The 20,178-nt window shown below is 36.6% G+C and overlaps 1 protein-coding gene across 20 annotated transcripts in view; it reads left to right on the top strand.

Annotated features, from left to right (window-relative positions):
* Positions 1–20,178, top strand: part of WNK1 (WNK lysine deficient protein kinase 1) — a 145,833-nt gene that overhangs the window by 109,044 nt on the left and 16,611 nt on the right. For 6 of the 20 annotated variants that reach the window (XM_016224845.2, XM_087814464.1, XM_016224836.2 and 3 more), the window contains 14 exons: positions 412–495; positions 6,004–6,153; positions 7,269–7,727; positions 8,435–8,713; positions 9,724–9,821; positions 9,928–10,090; positions 10,498–10,614; positions 10,934–11,107; positions 11,311–11,368; positions 11,514–11,636; positions 12,164–13,605; positions 14,752–14,835; positions 17,307–17,384; positions 17,998–18,058. In XM_016224845.2, coding sequence (XP_016080331.2) covers positions 412–495; positions 6,004–6,153; positions 7,269–7,727; positions 8,435–8,713; positions 9,724–9,821; positions 9,928–10,090; positions 10,498–10,614; positions 10,934–11,107; positions 11,311–11,368; positions 11,514–11,636; positions 12,164–13,605; positions 14,752–14,835; positions 17,307–17,384; positions 17,998–18,058 — 3,370 coding nt within the window. The remainder of the gene's footprint in view (positions 1–411; positions 496–6,003; positions 6,154–7,268; positions 7,728–8,434; positions 8,714–9,723; positions 9,822–9,927; positions 10,091–10,497; positions 10,615–10,933; positions 11,108–11,310; positions 11,369–11,513; positions 11,637–12,163; positions 13,606–14,751; positions 14,836–17,306; positions 17,385–17,997; positions 18,059–20,178) is intronic. The other 14 variants (XM_087814467.1, XM_087814461.1, XM_016224844.2 and 11 more) reach the window with 5 other exon arrangements.

Below are 20,178 nucleotides of genomic sequence, written 5' to 3'. Positions count from 1 at the left end.
CTACAAGAAATAGCAAAAGGAACAAAGTTAGCATTATGAAATACCTTTTTTCTTTAATTGTTCACATACAGGGGCTTTTTTTACATTGGTAATCATTACTTTTTTCCTGGTTATTGTCAATAATAATTTTATTATGAATCTTAGATTTTTGCCAGCTAAAATTATAGTCTGAGCAGAAGTGGTTAGGTTCTGACTATCAGTGGTTTTCACATGTGATCAGAATATGTTCTTCTCTAACCTTTTCTTACAAAAGATTCCCCAACGGTCTCTTCCATATATACTTTATCAAGCTAATGTTTCATCTTACTCAAGCAAACTCTCAGGAGCTTAATATTTATTGCAAAAGCCTGACTTCTCTGTGCATTTACTTTAGGGCTTCTCTAATATGTTGTATTTACTTCTTTCCTCCAGGCACAGGGGCAGAGCCAAGGTCAGCCATCCTCAAGTAGCATAACAGGGGTTTCATCTTCCCAGCCAATACAAAGTTCTCAGCAGGTGAGAACAACTCATTGCTGCATTTTATGGATTAGCAGTATCCAGTACACTGTTTTACATCTTTCTTGAATTAAATTTCTGATGTGAATGGCTTGCTAAGTTTTTGAAAGAAAAATAAAGAAGCATAACATAGATTGTGTTCAGTAACATTTTAGAAAATCTTCTCTTGTGTAATGTATTTTTGAACTGCCTACTAGATTAGATGTACATTAAAATTTTAAAGAATCACTGATGCTGATACAATTTATCTGCCTTCTTAAACAGATAATTCTATACATAATTTAATAATGTAAAGTATCAATTTTGTTTCTACTTATGTTTATGACTTGTTCTTTTTTTCTTTTTTAATCTTCACCTGAGGACATTCCCTCCATTGCTGCTTCAGAGAGAGTGGAAGAGAAAGAGAGAGAGAGAAGCATGGATGTGAGAGAGACACATTGATTGGCTGCCTCCCACACACACCCTGACTGAGGTACATGCCCTTGGCCAGAATCAAACCCAAGGCCCTTCAGTCTGAGAGCTTACATTCTAACCACTGAGCCAAACCACCTAGGGCATGACTTATTCTTTTATGAGAATCATCATTGATATTAGTTAGTGGTATTTATTTGCATGGAAATAATGCTTTTTGGTACGGTTGAATATTAACTGTTTTACTTTAGAGAGAGGGACAGAGAAACATCATCAATCAGTTGCCTCCCTTATGCACCCCAGTTGGGGATCGAACCCACAACCTTTTTGGTGTAGGGATGGTGCTCCAACCAACTTAGCCACCCGGCCAGGGCCAAAGCTTTTAATTCTGATTACAAATTTCTTGCTTTTGGTCCAGCATGTGATCGTGTAGTCATATGCTATTAGTTGAAGATCACATGTTCCTTGTACAAGATTAATTTGGTTATATATACATTGAACTCTGTGATCAATACTTCTGTGTTATAGAATTTAAGTGCTGGGAATTATATGCTTTGTCTTGCTCTTGCCCCTTCTTTCAGACAAGTATTTGAATGTATATATATTTATAGTTAAGTTTAGTGGTCACATTTTTTGCCAACCTTAACAAATTCTATTTTAACTTTATTGACAACCCCCAATAAAAGTACAGATTAAAAGTTATATAAAGCTGGTTGGGGATAGAAGCACTATCATGGATATCAACCTCCTAATTTGTGTGTCTTTGGACACAGAGCCAGCACCAATAAACTGAGCAAATATAAGTATGTGCTCTATTTTTCCCTTTCCAAAGGAATTCTTATGTATCATACTATATTTAGGGGTGTGTATGTGTATCCATATCTAAATGAAGAAGATAGTGAAACCATTGAATTCAATGGTGAGAAAAGTATGCAGGGGTAACAGAGGACAATTCCATAAATATCAGGTTAAGAGAATTAGGTAGTTGACTCTTCTGGGAAAAATATATGGCCACATGGCTATCTCTACAGTATAAACAAAACTGAATTTATGTTTGTGATTTTTTTTTTTAGATAACTTTTATTTTGTGACTTATTTTTAAGTTAAGTAGAATCATAAAATTGAGCCAAGGGTATGCAGTTTGAAAGATTTAATTTTTCTATGGTCTTATAGCCTGTAAGTGGATAGAACTAAAAATTACAAGCCAAAATTCAAGATTTCTAGTGTTCTTTTCTTCTATATTAAAGTTCTGTAGGGACTTAAGATTCTGCAGAGGTACCCAAGAAGCTGCATTTATTTGTTTTAGCTACCAGAGTTCCATAAATTAAAAAAGAAAGATTGTAAACCTTCTCTACTATGTGAGTAGAGTCTATTTGTAGATATGGTTTGTGTTTTACATAGTCAGGTCCCAAATCCTTAGGAAACCCTCTCTCTGGTTTTATTAGAGCCAGGCAAGAAACGTATTTTAGCTGACATTTACTTTATTTAATGGGTTTCTGAAATACAGTAAATAAGGGATTGCTTTTTTCATGGAGTCCCTTCTAGTGGTATGAGGTACTAAAAATACCTTCTTTCTATTGGAAAACTTAATTTGTTGCCGCAAGAAAGCTCATGAGCTACCCTACTTACTTAATAATTTCTTCTATAGGGCACATGTAGAGTCTTTAGGAATTTCTTACTTTCTAGTCAATTGAGGTTCATGAATTTGTTTTTAATCTAGCACCCTGTCCAACAGATAGTACACAGTCAGGATAGGCTGGTTTGAACTTGTTTTATGAGGCAAGTTTATGCAAAGCTGGTGCCAAGCTAGTGTGCTAAACAATACCTGGTTGGCTGATGTGTTGATTGTGCACACAAAAAATTACCACATGCTCCTGGCCTACCCAGAGGAGCCTTTTCTCCCTAAATTCTCTAAGGTACACTTGGCATACATGTCTCCTAATTATTTTAAGCAGAGTGAGGGTTTGTCTATAAAACTGTTCATCTTTGTTCTCACCCCCACCCCCACAACTAAGTAAACAATTTATTTTTCTAATTGAGTTCATGCTCTGAAGAGCCACAGGTTAGGCCCTAAGGCCCAAGGTGGACCGGATATGACTACTTTCAGGGAGGCTTAATAATCTAGTAGACATAAATGTCAACTCCTACAAAACAAATAAGGATAATGGCTAACATGTACAATGTACAAAGCAATAACCTGCATTTTAATTAATTCTTATTGAACTCTATAACTGTAGATACTGTCATTATTTTCATTGTACAGATGGGAGAGCTGAGATGAGATCTAAAGAAGTTGAGTGATTTACCCAAGCTTTTACAGCTTATAAGAGATAGATACAGCCCAGCTGGGTGTGGCTCAGTGGTTGAGCATCGACTCACCCAGCAACCAAGCGGTCATGGTTCGATTCCTGGTCAGGGCACATGCCCGGGTTTTGGGCTGGATCCCCAGTGAGGGCATGCAGGGAGCAGGATGTTTCTCTCTCATCTATGTGTCTATCTATCCTTCTCTCTTCCTCTCTCTCTAAAAATCAATAAAAACATAGTTTAAAAAATGAATAAATAAATAAAAAGAGAGAGACACAGAATTTAATCCAAGTAGTCTAAAATCACAACTCACCATTTAACTGCTACCCAGTTGTGTCATGAAAGGAGAGACATTATGTCACTTCCGAGGAGGGGGTGGTCAATATCAGGAAGGCTTTGTGAAAGAGATACCATTTGAACTGGACATTGATTATCAGTTAGTCTCAGATGTAAGAATAAAGAATATTCTAAGCCAAAAGGGGGGAAAAAAGAAAAGCTTATTGGAAAGAGCTGATTGAGTCCAAATCTGGATGTAAGCATGGTTCTGTGTTTATTTGGTTGGGAGAGAGTCATATGCCCAAATATAAGGTAGGGGGTTTCCTCAAATTTATCCCTTTTCCTTAGTAAAGAAGAGAATCACCATATAGTCAAACCTTTATCATATTTTCATATCACAGGGCTCTCAATGTCCTTTATTTTGAACAATAACCAGAAAATATTAACACAATAAAATTGGTGAGAACAAACGTAAGGACCTTAAAAATAATGTATGTGGTTGGAAATGTTTATAAACAAATTCTGACAGAATTGGTTTTAAAATAAAAGTCAAGAACTTAAACAGAGACTTAGTTCTTAGTAGAATGACTTCCAGGTCAAACCTTCACTATTCCAAGTTTGTATGTTATTGTAAACAACTTATTTACTTTTAAGAAGATAACATGAGTATAAATCTGTAAGACAATTGCAAAAAAATATCAACTGTCCCAATATTATTCAAATGCTTGTCACTGCAAATTTTACCTCAAGATGCAAAGGGAAAGTGTTGTGTTTTGCTCCAGAACACTGTCATGTAGCTCCAGTGAAGATAAAGACACTGATAAATTACATGCAAACAATTTTTATGATGGAGGGAGAAGCAGTATTTCTAAATTACTATATTTATATAATATGCAATCCTATTTAGGTATGTAAATTAATGCCTTAGATAATTGTAGGTATTTCCATGTAAATTCCCTAAAGTTTAAATATATTCAAGTTGACCAAAAAGGTTTTCCAGTTTTTCATTGTTCTTTTTATGGGAAAATGGGGGAATTTTCTTATATTCAGAATTCCCTTAGAGTTGCATACATATGATATCTTAGTTGCTGAAAATAAATTTTTTATAATTCAACAGCCATTTGTTCCTCAGTTTTTTAAGTTAAAATAAGAATACATTATCAGAAATAACTGAATAAGAATAAAATGAACATGATCACTGGTAATTTTATTTTGCTAAAAAATCAACCAAAATATTCATCATTAGGACACTGATACCATTGATAAATGAAATGAAAACATGTTAGAGAATACTATTTATATAATAGGCATGTTTTTATTTTAACAAAGAAAAATGTACTTACACATACAAAAAATTCATAAAGGTATTGCACCAAACCACTAATAGTGGTTGCCACTGAAAAATGAGGTTGGGGTATTTTCACTTAACTTTATTATCTGATGTATTGGTTAACATTTGTTTTACAAACAGGTATTGTTTTTGTATTAAAAATTTTAGGTTAGTTATAGGTGTTAGAAAGTCTTGTCCACTTGGCGTGGCTCAGTGGTTGAGCGTGGATCTATGAACCAGGAGGGCACAGTTCGGTTCCTGGTCAGGGCACATGTCTGGGTTGCAGACTCAAACCCCAGTAGGAGTCATGCAGGAGGCAGCCAATCATTGATGTTTCTCTCTCTCTCTCTCTCTCTCTCCCTCTCCTCTCCCCCTCTCCCTTCCTTTCTCTAAAATCAATAAAAAAGAAAAGGAAGTCTTGAAAGTCAGCTATGAAATTCAGATTTTTGTAACACAAAAGGGTGCCATTAATTTATCACAAAATTTAGCATTTGGGTGCAATTGTGTGTCATGCACTAAATTTAGGTGTGTTATACCAGAGGTCCAGTACATGGTTGATTCCCAAATGTCACTCCCTTTGTCCTGCTTTGACTTGAGTGACAGTGTGCCTATTTTCAAAGAAGGAAATTTCATTTTGGCAGTAAAATGAATACTCTCTAATGTATTACAGCTAGTAAATGATAAGCTAAAATTCCAAATACAATGCTTTTCTCACTATTTTATAGCTATAATCAGAGCTGTTTTTCAAGTAAATTAATTGTAGTTTATAAAATAGATTAATGAAAAGAGATTAAAGGAGGAGATTGGATTAGTTTAATAGAGGACCAAAGTGAGAGCTGATAAAAGAAATAGGAAAAAAGGGGGAATGGAGTTGGAGGAGGAAGGACCTATTTGGATATGGTATCTAAATGACCTGCTATTGAGGCAAGGAGGAATGTTGGGTAAAGAACCAGTAGTGACTCAAGTTTTGAAACATTGGTTAATTGTTCTTGGTGGTACCACTACAAATAAAGAACACCAGAGGAAAAAGAGAAATGTAAAGGGGAATTGATGAATTTGGGTTTGTGTATGTCTTGATTACTAAAATCATCATTTACAGACACTGAAGGCCTTAGGCAAACATAATTCCTTAAAAACATGCTATTAATGACTTAAAATAAAACTGAATAATTATATTTTATTTCCAGCAGCAGGGAATACAGCAGACAGCCCCCCCTCAACAGACAGTGCAGTATTCACTTCCACAGACATCAACCTCCAGTGAGGCCACTACTGCACAGCCAGTGAGTCAGCCTCAGGCTCCACAGGTCTTGCCTCAAGTATCAGCTGGAAAACAGGTAAACACTTAATTTCTAAACGTATGCCAAAGGGAACTCCCTGTAACCTGTCCTTTCATGTGGATAGGCTTTTACCTTCTCTAATGGTGAAATATTGAAGTTGGTTATTTTTTCCTGCAAAAATGAAGTGAAAATTTGCTCCTTATGTGCATATGCATTTTTTAATGTAAATGGATACATACTGAGAGCAGTGACAGTCTAAAGATGTTTAACTTTTAGGTTTATCAGTCTAAAATCAGTTTGACAAGTTAGAACTGATAGGTTGATAAACGTGACATTTTCTAGAATTGTGTCAGCTATATATAATATCCCAAGTCTGCAACTATACTGTATTTTCATGTAGATTTATGCATTGTTTTGTCCCTCATTGCCTAATAACAGTAAGTCATAAAAACGCCTTACATAGAATGATGTTTTTTTCTAAAGCTTCCTTCCGTTCTCTTGAAAAGTGCCCTGTAGGAGGTATGCTCTTCTGAATGACCTTTTATTGACTTTAACACTGGGGCTTGTTGTGCTCGAATTTTGGCACAGTGTATTGTTTCTGTCGTATTTTATTGCTCTGGAAGATGTATCTCAGTTTCCCAAATGTTAAAATGACAAGGTGGTGAAGAGGGATGATTGCATCCTAGAATCAGTGAAATATGGTATTTATACCTACTTTTATAGGCCTTTGTCAGGCATTATGGATGAAATCTAATTGCACTGGGAAGAAAGAAATTTATTTGAATTTCAGTAATTGTTGTAATAGCAGTCATAGATTTAGTGACAGCAAACGTACCGGTGAATTATGGTATGGGAAATATATCTCAATGAAAGCTATAAACAAAAACACCCTTGCCTGTGGAAGGGTACTCTTTTTATTGTTGAACAATGAAACATTAGCAAACTTTTCTATAAAGATTTGGAATAGTAGCCAGTATACCAGCCTCTTTGTATCCTGCTATCCTTTCCCTATTTTTATGTGGCATATTAACTTACACTAATGTATGCAGGGTTTCTTTTTTTTAAAATTTTCATCCTTTTTGGCTAATATATAAATCTTGCTTTTGATGGCTTTGCTTTTTTATTTTTATTTTTTTTAAATCTGTCTGTCTTGTTTTTCTTTACCTTCTCAGCTTCCAGTTTCCCAGCCAGTGCCAACTATCCAAGGCGAACCTCAGATCCCAGTTGCAACACAACCCTCAGTTGTTCCAGTCCATTCTGGTGCTCATTTCCTCCCTATGGGACAGCCACTCCCTGCTTCCTTACTCCCTCAGTACTCTGTCTCTCAAATTCCTATCTCAGCTCCTCATGTGTCTGCGGCTCAGACAGGTTTCTCAGCTCTTCCCATCACAATTGCAGCTGGCATTAATCAGCCTCTGCTCACCTTGGCTTCATCGGCTACAGCAGCTGCGATCCCAGGGGGATCAACTGTGGCTCCTAGTCAGCTTCCAACCCTTGTGCAGCCTGTGACTCAGCTGCCAAGTCAGGTTCACCCACAGCTTCTGCAGCCATCAGTTCAGTCCATGGGAATACCAGCTAACCTTGGACAAGCTGCTGAGGTTCCACTTCCCTCTGGAGATGTTCTGTACCAGGTATCGTGTTGCCTAGCAAAAAGGAGGGTACCAGCGAGTTTGGTTCTAATAGTAGATGGTCAAGGACCTGAAAATCTAGTAGTTGAATATCAGAATAATTAGCAATAACAATATAGTCGCTGATCTTGCCTAGAGATGCTAAAATAGTAAAATTCTGATAAAGGATACAGTGATGATGTCTAACGATTCGTTTCCATTTCTCTCCAGACACCTCTTAAAAGTCAGTGTAAGCTAATTAAATGCTAGGTATGGCTACTAAGAGAGTACATAAGGCTACTTTTCTAATAGGAAAAATAAACAGAGTATCCAACATGGTATCAATAAAAAGCTTCAGGGTTTGGATTTAGAAGATTAGCAGGTCATGATATGACTGGAATGACTGAAGCCTTGAAGAGCTTTTGCATTCACCCATTTAAGATTGGCTAGAAAGTAGATATTTTTCTGGAAGGAATTATGACTCTTCCTCCTATTTAAATAATCTCCAGGAGGAAAGCCCCCCAGCAATTTCAGGTACAGCTGAAGAGTCCTGTCCCCTAAACTGAAATCAGTAATTATCTTTAAATCTCCTTTAAATTATTAGAAAAGAGTAGGCTACTTCTTTGCTTATGTGCATTCTTTTTTTTTTCTTTTTTTTTTGGCATGTCTTGCTGTTTTGCTAATTTGATGACCTGACTTGCACTAACTCACCTTCCTCATTTCTATCACAGGGCTTCCCACCTCGATTGCCACCACAATACCCAGGAGATTCAAATATTGCTCCCTCTTCCAGCGTGGCTTCTGTTTGCATCCCTTCTACAGTCTTATCCCCTCCCATGCCGACAGAAGCATTAGCTACACCAGGTTACTTTCCTACAGTGGTGCAGCCTTATATGGAATCAAATCTTGTAGTTCCTGTGGGCAGTATAGGAGGACAGGTTCAAGTGCCCCAACCAGCAGTGAGTTTAGCACAAGCCCCCACTACATCCTCCCAGCAAGCAGTTCTGGAGGTAAATGGAATTTCTGCATGTTTATATCTAAAGCATATATATAATGAGCCCTGGCTGGTGTTCTCAGTGGTTAGAGTGTCAGCCTGCTCACTGAAGGGTCGTGGGTTCGATTCCTAGTCAAGGGCACATACCTGGGTTGCAGGTTTGTTCCCCGGCCCCAGTTGGGGTGAGTGTGGGAAGCACCCAATCGGTGTGTCTCTCTCATGTCGATTTTTCTGTCTCTCTCTTCCCCCCTTACCCTTCCCTTCCACCACTCTCTCAAAAAAAATAAATCAGTGGAAAAGAATATCCTCAGGTGAGGGAAATAAATAAATAAATAAATAAATAAATAAATAAATAAATAAATAAATAAAAAAAACATATATATTCTGAGGTAAACGTTACAAAGGAGAAACAGGCTCCCTGGTTTAGAACTCACTTGGAGACTATTTCAAACTAACTTCTGAATGATTTTTTTTACAGCAGAATGAAATGCCAATGTGGGGGCCTTGTTGCCACTGGCTGTTCTGTTGGGAAGTGAGTGTGCCTTGGAGAAGATTAACCCTGTTAGCACTTCACTTCTCTAGCTAGTACTTTAGCCATTCTTCTCCTTTCACAAATTCTTGCCATTGGCAGTCATAAGACTATCTTATCCTGCTGTGCTCCCAGTAATCATTTTTGCCCTACTAGGAGAAAGATCTGAGTCATCTTTGCACTTTGCTCTGCCTGCCCTATTGCACACTTCTGGTAAGATGCTGGCTGCATGGCAAATTGTAGTTTCTCACTACCTAGCAACTGTGTTGGCTGGTATCACACCATGCAGTCTATATCAGACTAGCTTTAGAAACTTCTTTTGGAATTTTAAGAGCACTGTCTCTAGATGCTGAATATTGAGAATTACTAGTAAATTTCATGCTTCTAGGACTTAAGGGAGAGATAAGAAAGAAAAAAAAAAAGTAGCTTTTTGGGAACGGTGAATGATAAATAAAATCTATTGCTGCCAAAATTGGAATTATCCTTTCTATTTACAGAGTACTCAGGGAGTCTCTCAGGTTGCTCCTCCAGAGCCAGTTCCAGTAGCACAGCCACAACCTCCCCAGCCTACCACTTTGGTCTCTTCTATAGACAGGTATGTAAAAGTAAAATACTCTGTCCTTGACTGGTAGGTAGGATGGTATGAAACTTCAAAATATCAAAACTTTAAATCTCATTGTAAACTGAACTTTTTTTTGTAGTGCGCATTCAGATGTTGCTTCAGGTATGAGCGATGGCAATGAGAATGTCCCGTCATCCAGCGGAAGACATGAAGGGAGAGCAGCAAAACGCCATTATCGAAAATCTGTAAGAAGCCGCTCTCGTCATGAAAAGACTTCACGCCCAAAATTGAGAATTTTGAATGTAAGTATTGCTGATTTGTGGGTTTCATATAGTGAATAGTATTTAAATATTTCTAAGGCACAGGTGTATTGATGAAACTTTTGGATTTTCTAATCACTCAAATGATACTGTTATATTCCACATTTCTATGATAAGGCTCTATTTACCTTTTAGAAAAAGAATAGTTTTAGTTTGTAAAAAAAAGCCCTTACATTTCTTTCAAACTCTTCAGTGGAAAATGAGTATGTATCTCAAAGGCTCATATTTTCTTATGGTTTTTTTGCTACCGGTTTAAGAGGCAGAGTACCAGTGCCAGGAATAGTGGTAACATCACACTTAAGTTCAAATGATAATCTGCATTACTTTCTCAAATTTGGTAACAAAGGTAAGTGTGGTCTTCTGAGATACCTTTTCTTTTTTCTCTTTAGGTTTCAAATAAAGGAGACCGGGTAGTAGAATGCCAGTTAGAAACTCACAATCGGAAAATGGTTACATTCAAATTTGATTTAGATGGTGACAACCCCGAGGAGATAGCAACAATTATGGTATGTCTCCATTTGGAGTTCCGGTTTTGCCTTAGTACTTGATCTAAATAATCACTGCCTTAGGTAGATACACAGTATTTTGTAATCTATTTTGACAGTTACACATTTATTTCTATGTGAATATAACTAGTACATCAAACCTGTGATTTTTAGGATGTTTTTGTCTAGGACATGTCTAACTAGTATTGAACTTACATATCAAGTAAATAATAATATAGGTGGTATGCAAATAGGACAGAAGTCATGAAATGGGTAATTGAATGACTTAAAGCTTGAGAAACATTGTACTAATCAGACTGATATCACATTTCTTTTACAGGTGAACAATGACTTTATTCTAGCAGTAGAGAGAGAGTCTTTTGTGGATCAAGTGCGGGAAATTATTGAAAAAGCTGATGAAATGCTCAGTGAGGATGTCAGTGTGGAACCAGAGGGTGACCAGGGATTGGAGAGTCTACAGGGAAAGGATGACTATGGATTTTCAGGTTCTCAAGTAGGTTCACCATTCTCATAGTGAAGGGTTGTTTATTTAAAATATTACCATAGTGCTAAATTTGCCATGCAAAATGTCCAGTGCTATCCTTACACCTCTGACCGAGATTATTGAACATTTATGTTCTCTTTGCATGTGGCTATTTTCTTTGCCTAATTCAGACTGCATTTGAGAATGAATTGAACTACTTTTGTTTGTTGTAGAAATTGGAGGGAGAATTCAAACAACCACTTCCTGCATCTTCCATGCCACAACAAATAGGTGAATCTCTTTTCTTTCCATGTTTGCTCTTAACCTTTGACCGAAGAAGTTGTGTGCTAATAATGAAATCTTAAAGTTTCATGTCAGTGACAATATATATAGTATAATAATAATGCAATTAAGTGGTTTGTTTCTTTTAAACCAGGCATTCCTACCAGTTCTTTAACTCAAGTTGTTCATTCTGCTGGAAGACGGTTTATAGTGAGTCCTGTACCAGAAAGTCGATTACGAGAATCAAAAGTTTTCTCCAGTGAAATATCAGATACAGGTAAGGAATTGCTTCTACCACATACTTCTATAAATTCTGCAGCATCTCTGCTGTATTGGAAGCTTGGTCATCTAGCAGTAGTTCAGATGATGACATAGACAGTTGTCATCAATAAAAAAGAGCAGAAAGTTGGGATTATAACCAACAGATAAACATGTGAAGGAAGGAAATAAGTGATGAATAGAAAAGATTAAAGAGAAAGAGCCAAAAGGGACAGCCATAGCTAGATATAGTTCACGTAATAGACACTATGTAGATAACAGTAATATGTGTTTGTTTCTCCATTTAGTACTATTCTGTAGGCTTTGAGGTTACTTCATATTTTCTTTTTTCAGAAATATTCATACATACTAACTTACTTTGATCCAACTACTTTGCTGTTTTAGAACCTATCATTTCTTTGGGACAGGTTTTAACCTTGTTGGTGTGTGGCATTGTTGGTAATCCAAAAATAGATTGTTAGGATAATCTTTTGAATCCACCCTTTAAAAATGGACTGATTCTGAATTTTTTATTCTCTTTTGCAGTTGCTGCCACTACGTCTCATGGTGCTGGAATGAACTTGTCTCACTCGGCTTCATCCCTTAGTCTACAGCAGGCCTTTTCTGAACTTAAAAATGCCCAGATGACAGAAGGACCCAATACAGCACCTCCCAACTTTAGTCATTCAGGACCAACATTTCCAGTAGTACCTCCTTCCGTGGGTAGCATTGCTGGAGTCCCAACCACAGCAGCAGCCACACTTTCAGTATCAGTCCCTCTAACTAGCTGCCCTCTTAATGACATTTCCACATCAGTAATTCAATCTGAGATTACAGTGCCCACTGAAAAAGGGATTGCCACCTGCACAAGTGCAACTTCAAGTGATCTCCCTATACCACCTGTGTCTGAAGAATCATCAGTACTTTCCAGCATGGTTTCAGGCATCACAGTACCTACAGTTGTCTCAACATCAGCAACATCCCAGTCAGTTCAAACTCCCACATCTGGGAGTGTTGTTTCTAGTATAGGCACTTTCCCCTCTATACCAGCTTCAGCAACTTCAGCCTCGGCAGTGGGCAGTGCTGCTGCCCCTGGGGCTAAGCCTCCACCTGTTTTATCTCAGCAGTCAGCAGGCAGTACTACAGGGGCAGCCACTTTAACCTCAGTTTCTGCTACCACTCCATTCCCAAGCATAGCTTCACAGCCATCTCTTCAACTTAGCAGCAGCACCTCTGCTCCTACTCTAGCTGAAACGGTGGTTAGTGCACACTCACTTGATAAAACATCTCACAGCAGTACAACTGGATTGGCTTTGTCCCTCTCTGCATCGTCTTCCTCCCCTTCCCCTGGAGCAGCAGTATCTAGTTCCATTTCTCAACCTGGTGGGGTGCATCCTTTGGTCACTCCCTCAGTTATAGCTTCTACTACTGTCCTTCCCCAAGCAGCAGGACCTACTTCTATACCTTTATTACCCCAAGTACCTACTATCCCACCCTTGGTTCAGCCTGTTGCCAGTGTGCCTGCTGTACAGCAGACATTAATTCATAGTCAGCCTCAACCAGCTTTGCTTCCCAACCAGCCTCATACACACTGTCCTGAAATAGATGCTGATACACAGTCCAAAGCTCCTGGGATTGATGACATAAAGACTCTAGAGGAAAAGCTTCGGTCTCTCTTTAGTGAACATGGCTCATCTGGAACTCAACATGCCTCTGTCTCACTGGAGACATCACTAGTGGTAGAGACCAATGTCACACCAGGCATCCCAACCACTGCTGTTGCACCCAGCAAACTCATGACTTCAACTACAAGTACTTGCTTACCACCAACTAGTTTGCCATTAGGAGCAACTGGTTTGCCCGTTATACCAGTGGTCACCCCTGGGCAAGTTTCTACTCCAGTCACCTATGTTTCAGCCCCAGTCAGCACTACACAAGGAGTGAAACCTGGAACTGCTCCATCAAAGCCACCTTTAACTAAGGCTCCAGTAAGATTCTTGTTTTGAAATAATTTGATAAATATGATCACTCTTTTTTTCCTCCTAATAAATGCATTTTTCTACTCAGCTTTGCAAATTACAAATGAAGTTATAAAAATGCCTGGCTGATAGTAGGCCCTCGGGGTATTTATTACATAAACTGATTAAAGGTAATTTTAGGGTATATGTACATTGAACATGAGGTATTTTTCCTTTTGAAATAATGGCAGGATTTTGGGGTTAATTTACGATTTTCTAAAAATTTATAATAATCAGGTAAAATTACAGGCATATCTTCCTAATTGGTACAAACTGAAGGAATCTGTATCCCAAAAGAACTAAATGCTTCTGCTGCCAGTTATACATAGTAACAGCAGTTCATAATCTTTGTTTCAGTGAGAATGAAGCAGATTTTCTGCTTTGCTTAGATTCCACAGATGTACAATAGGGTTTATAAAAAATTAGAAGTTGGTGATAAGTTTGATACAAAGGAGGACAAAAGAATCAAATCCTAGGAATATCATAACTAGAAGGTGTTTTCTAATTCTGCTGTGGTGGGTTTCCTCTCATTCTGCCATCTTCAGTCTCTCTGACCTCTCCAAGTAACAAGGCTGTACTTCTTTTCTACTGTATTGTATATATTGCCATTGATGTGCAATTCTTTTTTACAGTAGGGTAATACAGAGGCTTCAGACCAAAAAAAAAATTGCTTGATAGTATTGGGTTTCTAATGCCTTTTGTTATCATACTTGCCCCTTGGTTATTTCTGAACTGTTTTGTTTTCTCAGAAAAGCCTTGTTTGTTTTTGGAAAACCCAGATTATACTGTACCAAGTCAGTGGTTCAAAAATATCTGGACTGTGCCTCTCATGTCCACACAGCCTTTGTTCCCTCTATTTTCCCTAGAGAATAACTTCTTACTAAATTTTACTGTTCATTTTATTGATATGTCACAGTAACCCCTATAATAATATCATGGTTATAATGTCCTTTATTTAAGACAGATACCAGAGTATAACCCAGGTGACAAGTATGCCTTAACTAAATACATGTTATTCTTATGCTTCTGCAGTTTGAATTAGTTGATTTGTTCTTCAGTATGTAGTCTTTACATTTTAGTGTCTCATGGACTTGAATTTTCCTTCATTGTCTGTAGGTGCTGCCAGTGGGTACTGAACTTCTAGCTGGTATTCCTACCAGTGAGCAGCTGCCACCTCTTCCAGGACCTTCAGTAACTCAGGTGCCCCAAGCCTTGGCAGATTTCTTTTTGTGCCCCTATTTTCTTTCACAAAGGTTAAATTTTCCATTGGGGGATCTTGGTTTCTGGCTTCTGTTTGGTTTTGACTTAGTAACAACTTTCTTTTAAAACATTGTAGCTAATGACCCAAGCCCTGCTTAAAGTAAGAGGGTTCATAGGTTTTTTTGTTTGTAATGTTGCTTCAAGTCATCCAGAAAACATTTAATATTAATATTGTTTCATATCTTACTAAGAAAGAAAATAGCTAAGTTGACATTTTGCCAGGCAAATATAATTTCTTCTCTCGTTCACACTTTCGTAGAATAGTGAAATTGCTACTTAAGTATGAGATAATTTGTTCTAGATTATCATGGAAATAAAAAATTACATGTAAACAAAATTAACTTTGAAAGTTCCTTAGGAAAGGGTACCATATTAATAATTGATAATGTTCTTTTTTCTATGAGTTTAGTGCAACTAATTTTTTCTTGAATTTGACATTTCTAATTAAGTAATTGGCTTATATATAGGTTGGTATAAGGGTGACATTTCATGAAAAATATACAGTATATTTTATCTTTTTTTTTTTTAATCCTTACCCGAGGATATTTTTTCCATTGCTTTTTCAGAGAGAGTGGAAGGGAGAGAGAGATCAATTGGTTGCCTCCTGAACATGCCCCAACCAGGGCCGGGAATTGAGCCTGTAACCAAGGTACGTGCCCTTGGCCTTAACCGAACCTGGCACCCTTCAGTCCACGGGCCAACACTCTAACCACTGAGCCAAACTGGCTAGGGCAATATATTATATCTTTAAATACAAAAATCACACAGCTCAGGTGAAATGAGATTCCTCATAGAGGAACCGAGACCAGAGCCGTGAATGTGAGATTCCTATGGGTAGAATGATGGTCAGAATTGCCCACAGTATTTAAATTCTTTCCTTTTTCCACCCTACCCTACCACCCCAGACGTTTACTTAAATTCCCATAGGAATTACTCATTATGCATCCATTATAACCATGAAAAAGCTTCTATGTGGGTCAAACCTAGTAAACATTGTAACTAAATTAGGAATTTAATTTAGAATTATATGTAAGAAAAACATAGTAAATTGCCAATCTGAGAAGTCTGAATTTACCTCTACTTCTTAATCCCAAATATACAGTAGAACATAACTCCAACAGAGAGGCCCCCTCCATCAGCCACTAAGTTTTGAAAAAAAATTGCATTATGGAATCAATTAGGATTTTAAACCTGTTTCCTCAGGAATTTAAATTCCTAAGAGGGCTCTAAGTGTGATGAGAAATAGCAATAAGACACGTGGAGGGGTAAGTGAATAGCACCTACATATAGACAGGGAAAAGCATAAGTAAAGGCTTTAGAAGAACAGGTTGATAGAAGCCAAGGTAGATGGACATTTAGAGGCTGTGGCAAAGGGTAAAAGTTATGGCCTTGAGGTGGGTGGTAGTAAGGCCTGGTTTATAGACCTCCAGGTTCTCCTTGCTGCCATCTGTAGGGTGGATATCAGAGTATAGATTGTTAAAACCTTAAGAAAAGAACAGTATTCCTTGATAGTGGCAGAATATATTAATGCCATTTTTTATTTGTAAAGTCAAGTTCTCAGAAAGATGTACCAAACTGAAAAAATAAGGAACATGTGATACGATTGATCGATCAGTGGATCTTCATACATTTTTCAGAATATATACAGGGTGTCCTCCAAAAATGTATACATACACATTAACAGCTGATAGCTCAATTTTGAAAATGAAATGTATTTTAATAAATACTGCCTTAATATTTATTCAAAATGTGTATATACATTTTGGGGGGACAGCTTACATATACATATACATACATATATACACACACACATATACATATATGTATATGTGTGTGTGTACTTATTTATTTATTTTTAACCTTCACCCAAGGATATTTTTTCCATTGATTTTTAGAAAGAGTAGGAGGGAGGGGGAGAGAGAGAGAAAAGCATCGATGTGAGAGAGACACATTGATTAGTTGCCTCCATCACGAGCCCAGAACCTGCAAGCCAGCTATGTGCCCTTGACCAGGAATCAAACCCTCAACCCTTCTGGTACATGGGCCAGCACTCTATCCACTGAGCCAAACCAGCCAGGGCCAAAATATATTTTTAAGGAGAGGACAAATAGACAACTTTTCTATCACTTTAAGTAACATTAAACATAAGGTAAGAAAGACTTAGAAACTGTAAAAACATAAATGTAACCATTTCTATAGGGTTTGAGGTTGACATAAAATTTTGAGAGACTGGTAAATTATTCTAGCAGTATAACTAAGTTGAACTTAGTATACTGAGTTTTATATTCAGTGAATAGACACATTATGTCATGTCAATCTAAAGCATAAAAGTATGTTTTATGGGCTATATATAAGGACTCTGAATATACCAAAGACCTATACTTAGTGTGGTTGTTTTCATTCCATCCCAGCAACCCCTGGAAGATCTTGATGCTCAGTTGAGAAGAACACTTAGTCCAGAGACTACTGCGGTGACATCTGCAGTTGGTGTAAGTTTTTAAAATCTTGATAGAATCTTCCCATAACCCTAATGTATTATATTCCTAGAACATAAACTGTAACCTAGACTATTAATACCTTTAACACCTATTTAGTCTTTGCTTGTTCGAGCCATCAGAAATGAAACAGGTTAATGAAAAATTAACACTGAGCTAGTAGTATAACTGGAAAAGATTTGATTTGAAAAATACTTTTCTTTATCTCTGGTTAGAATTACACCACAGATCAATCCTATGTATTTGTATTTATGCTTTGGAGGAGACTATACTTTAAAGTTTTAACTTCTTTCTTTTAGAATGTGACACGGTAATATTTTGATTAAAACTGCTTTTCTGTGAATATTCAAGTTATACTCAAGTATACCATGAGAAAAAATTAATAAAGCAAGATAGAAGGGTTAAGACTCAATTTCTTCTTTAAAATCTATCTTTCTTATTTGTAGGCTGTTAAAAAAACAATTCCCTCAGACATAAGTGTGTTTCTTCACATATGCTATCTTTCTTTCTGCCCTTTATAAAGGCCAGAGGAAAGGCAGCAGGACAAAAGTTTAAGAGTGACTGAAGCTAAAGATTTTATGGTATCTTGTGTGTATATGTTTTGCAGCCTGTGTCCGTGGTGGCTCCGACAGCAGTTACAGAAGCAGGAGCACGGCCTCAGAAGGATGGTGAGAAGCATCCTTCTTCCTCTTAGATTACTGCTTCCAAACCTCCCTATAATTGACTTTAAAGGTTACTATTTCAAAGACACATGCTTAAGAATGTAGGTGTACTTAAGACTGTTTTAAAGCACATTTTTACGTATTTCATGACCAAGAACTATTGATAGGAATATCCAGAGCATGTAATATTAGCAAATTAATAAACCTTTTACTTTTTTTTGAGGGAGAGCATGCAAGGAGTAATGATAGTTTCTTGACATGAAACTCTTTGTTATTAGTTAAGCTAAATCCTTGCTAAGAGAGATGAGGAAATTCAAGGACATATGAGAGTTATTTACTGGTAACTTCTTGGCTTTTATGAATATTTAAAGATAGAGATAAACTTGAATAGCATAGATGGTAGAAATATAAATATAAGATTACCAGTTTAAACATTTTTATCTATTTTTGGAGTCATTAAAATTAGCATGTCTATGAAATATAATCTCTTTAGGAAGGAATACTTCCAACTTAATTTTGCAAAAATTGTCTATATCAGCAGCTTAAATATTTTATTAGGACTTTTATCACCATGTGCTCAGACATAAGACCATATCAATTGCTGCTGTTCTAAAGTTTTAGAGTGAGTTTCTTTACACTAAATGATCAGTCCCACAGAACCTAGGAAATTTGAAATAGTTCTGTTTTTTTGTTGCCTTTTCCTTCAGAATCAAGTTTAAAAGTGAAAATACTTAAATGTGAGCTATACTTAGGCAATGTGATTTTTGTATAGCACATGCTTAATATTAATTTTCCCTTTTTATAGAAATATATCTATTCTCAATACCACTTGACATAAATGTATTACTATTAATAAGATTACCTAAGTGCTATTACTTCTTCCTGTCTTTCTTAACTACTAAATTTCACATAAAACCTCTCAAAATATTTTCAAGGGAATTGGCTCTCTCATTTTAAAATAAGTGACTTGAAAATCACTGGAACAAATTATAAAATCTAGAAATGGACAAGCTACAAGGGAATGTAGAATATGAAAAAGGTGACCTTTCATATCATAGAGAAAGTGATAGATATTTCAGTAAATGGTTTGGGACAACTGGACAGCCATCTGGAAAAAAACAAAGATCACTAACCTTAGACCAAAATAAATTCCAAATGGATCAAAGATGAAAAATGATATCATAAAATGGTACTGTAAGGAGACAATAGGAATATTTTCCTTTTTACTATATAGAACAGGGTCAACTTTTTCTATAAAAGGCCAGAAAGTAAATATTTTATGCTTTGCCGTCCATACAGTCTCTGTCACAACTATTCAGATCTGTTGTAGCCCCAAAGCAGCAATAGACAGAACATAAATTAGTGAGTTTCACTGCGTTCCAATAAAATTTATTTACAAAAATAAGCAGTGGGCTGAATTTGGTCCATGCATTGTAGCTTGCTGATCCTTCATATGGAGAAAGGTGTTATTGTGTTTAATACCCAACCCAGAAGTGGTAATAAATTTATATTTTCTGCATGGAAAAAAAACATGCCATTAGGTCCAAAGATAAATGAAAAACTGGGAAATGTTTGTGTGTGCACGTATTCATATCACAAAAAGGGCTACTTTACTAATATAAAGAGTTCTATAAATTCAGCATGAACCAAAAAATAAAAGATACAGAAAAAGTAAACTTAGGCATGAAAATACTTAAATTACTTTATGGTAAAGAAGAGCGAAGTAAAACTACAAGTGATAGCACTTCTCATTTATCATTGGTAAATTCAGAAGTTTCATAGCCACCTGTGATTTGTTACAGCCTCTTTAGAGATAAATTTAGTTATGTCTCTCGAAGTTTTAAATGGAAATGATTCAGCACTTCCATACTTAGGTATTTATTCCACAGCTCTTTAAGAAAATATTTATTAGAGCATTTTTATAATAGCAAGAAGTTTGAATAACTTAAATGTTCATCAGTAGAAGCCTGGTTAAAATGTGGAACTTTTTTTTTTTTACATTTATATCTATATGTTACATACATAGAGTACAAAACTATGCAGCCATTAAAAAGAATGAAACACTGATACAGAATTCTCTTAAGTTACAGCATTAAATGAAAATACCAAAATCAGTATTCTATTGG

This window comes from Miniopterus natalensis, chromosome 2, assembly GCF_054644295.1.
Source record: "Miniopterus natalensis isolate mMinNat1 chromosome 2, mMinNat1.hap1, whole genome shotgun sequence".
Classification (NCBI taxonomy): Eukaryota; Metazoa; Chordata; class Mammalia; order Chiroptera; family Miniopteridae; genus Miniopterus; species Miniopterus natalensis.
Note: the sequence above shows the minus strand (reverse complement) of the source record. Positions and strands in the feature narration are given on the sequence as shown.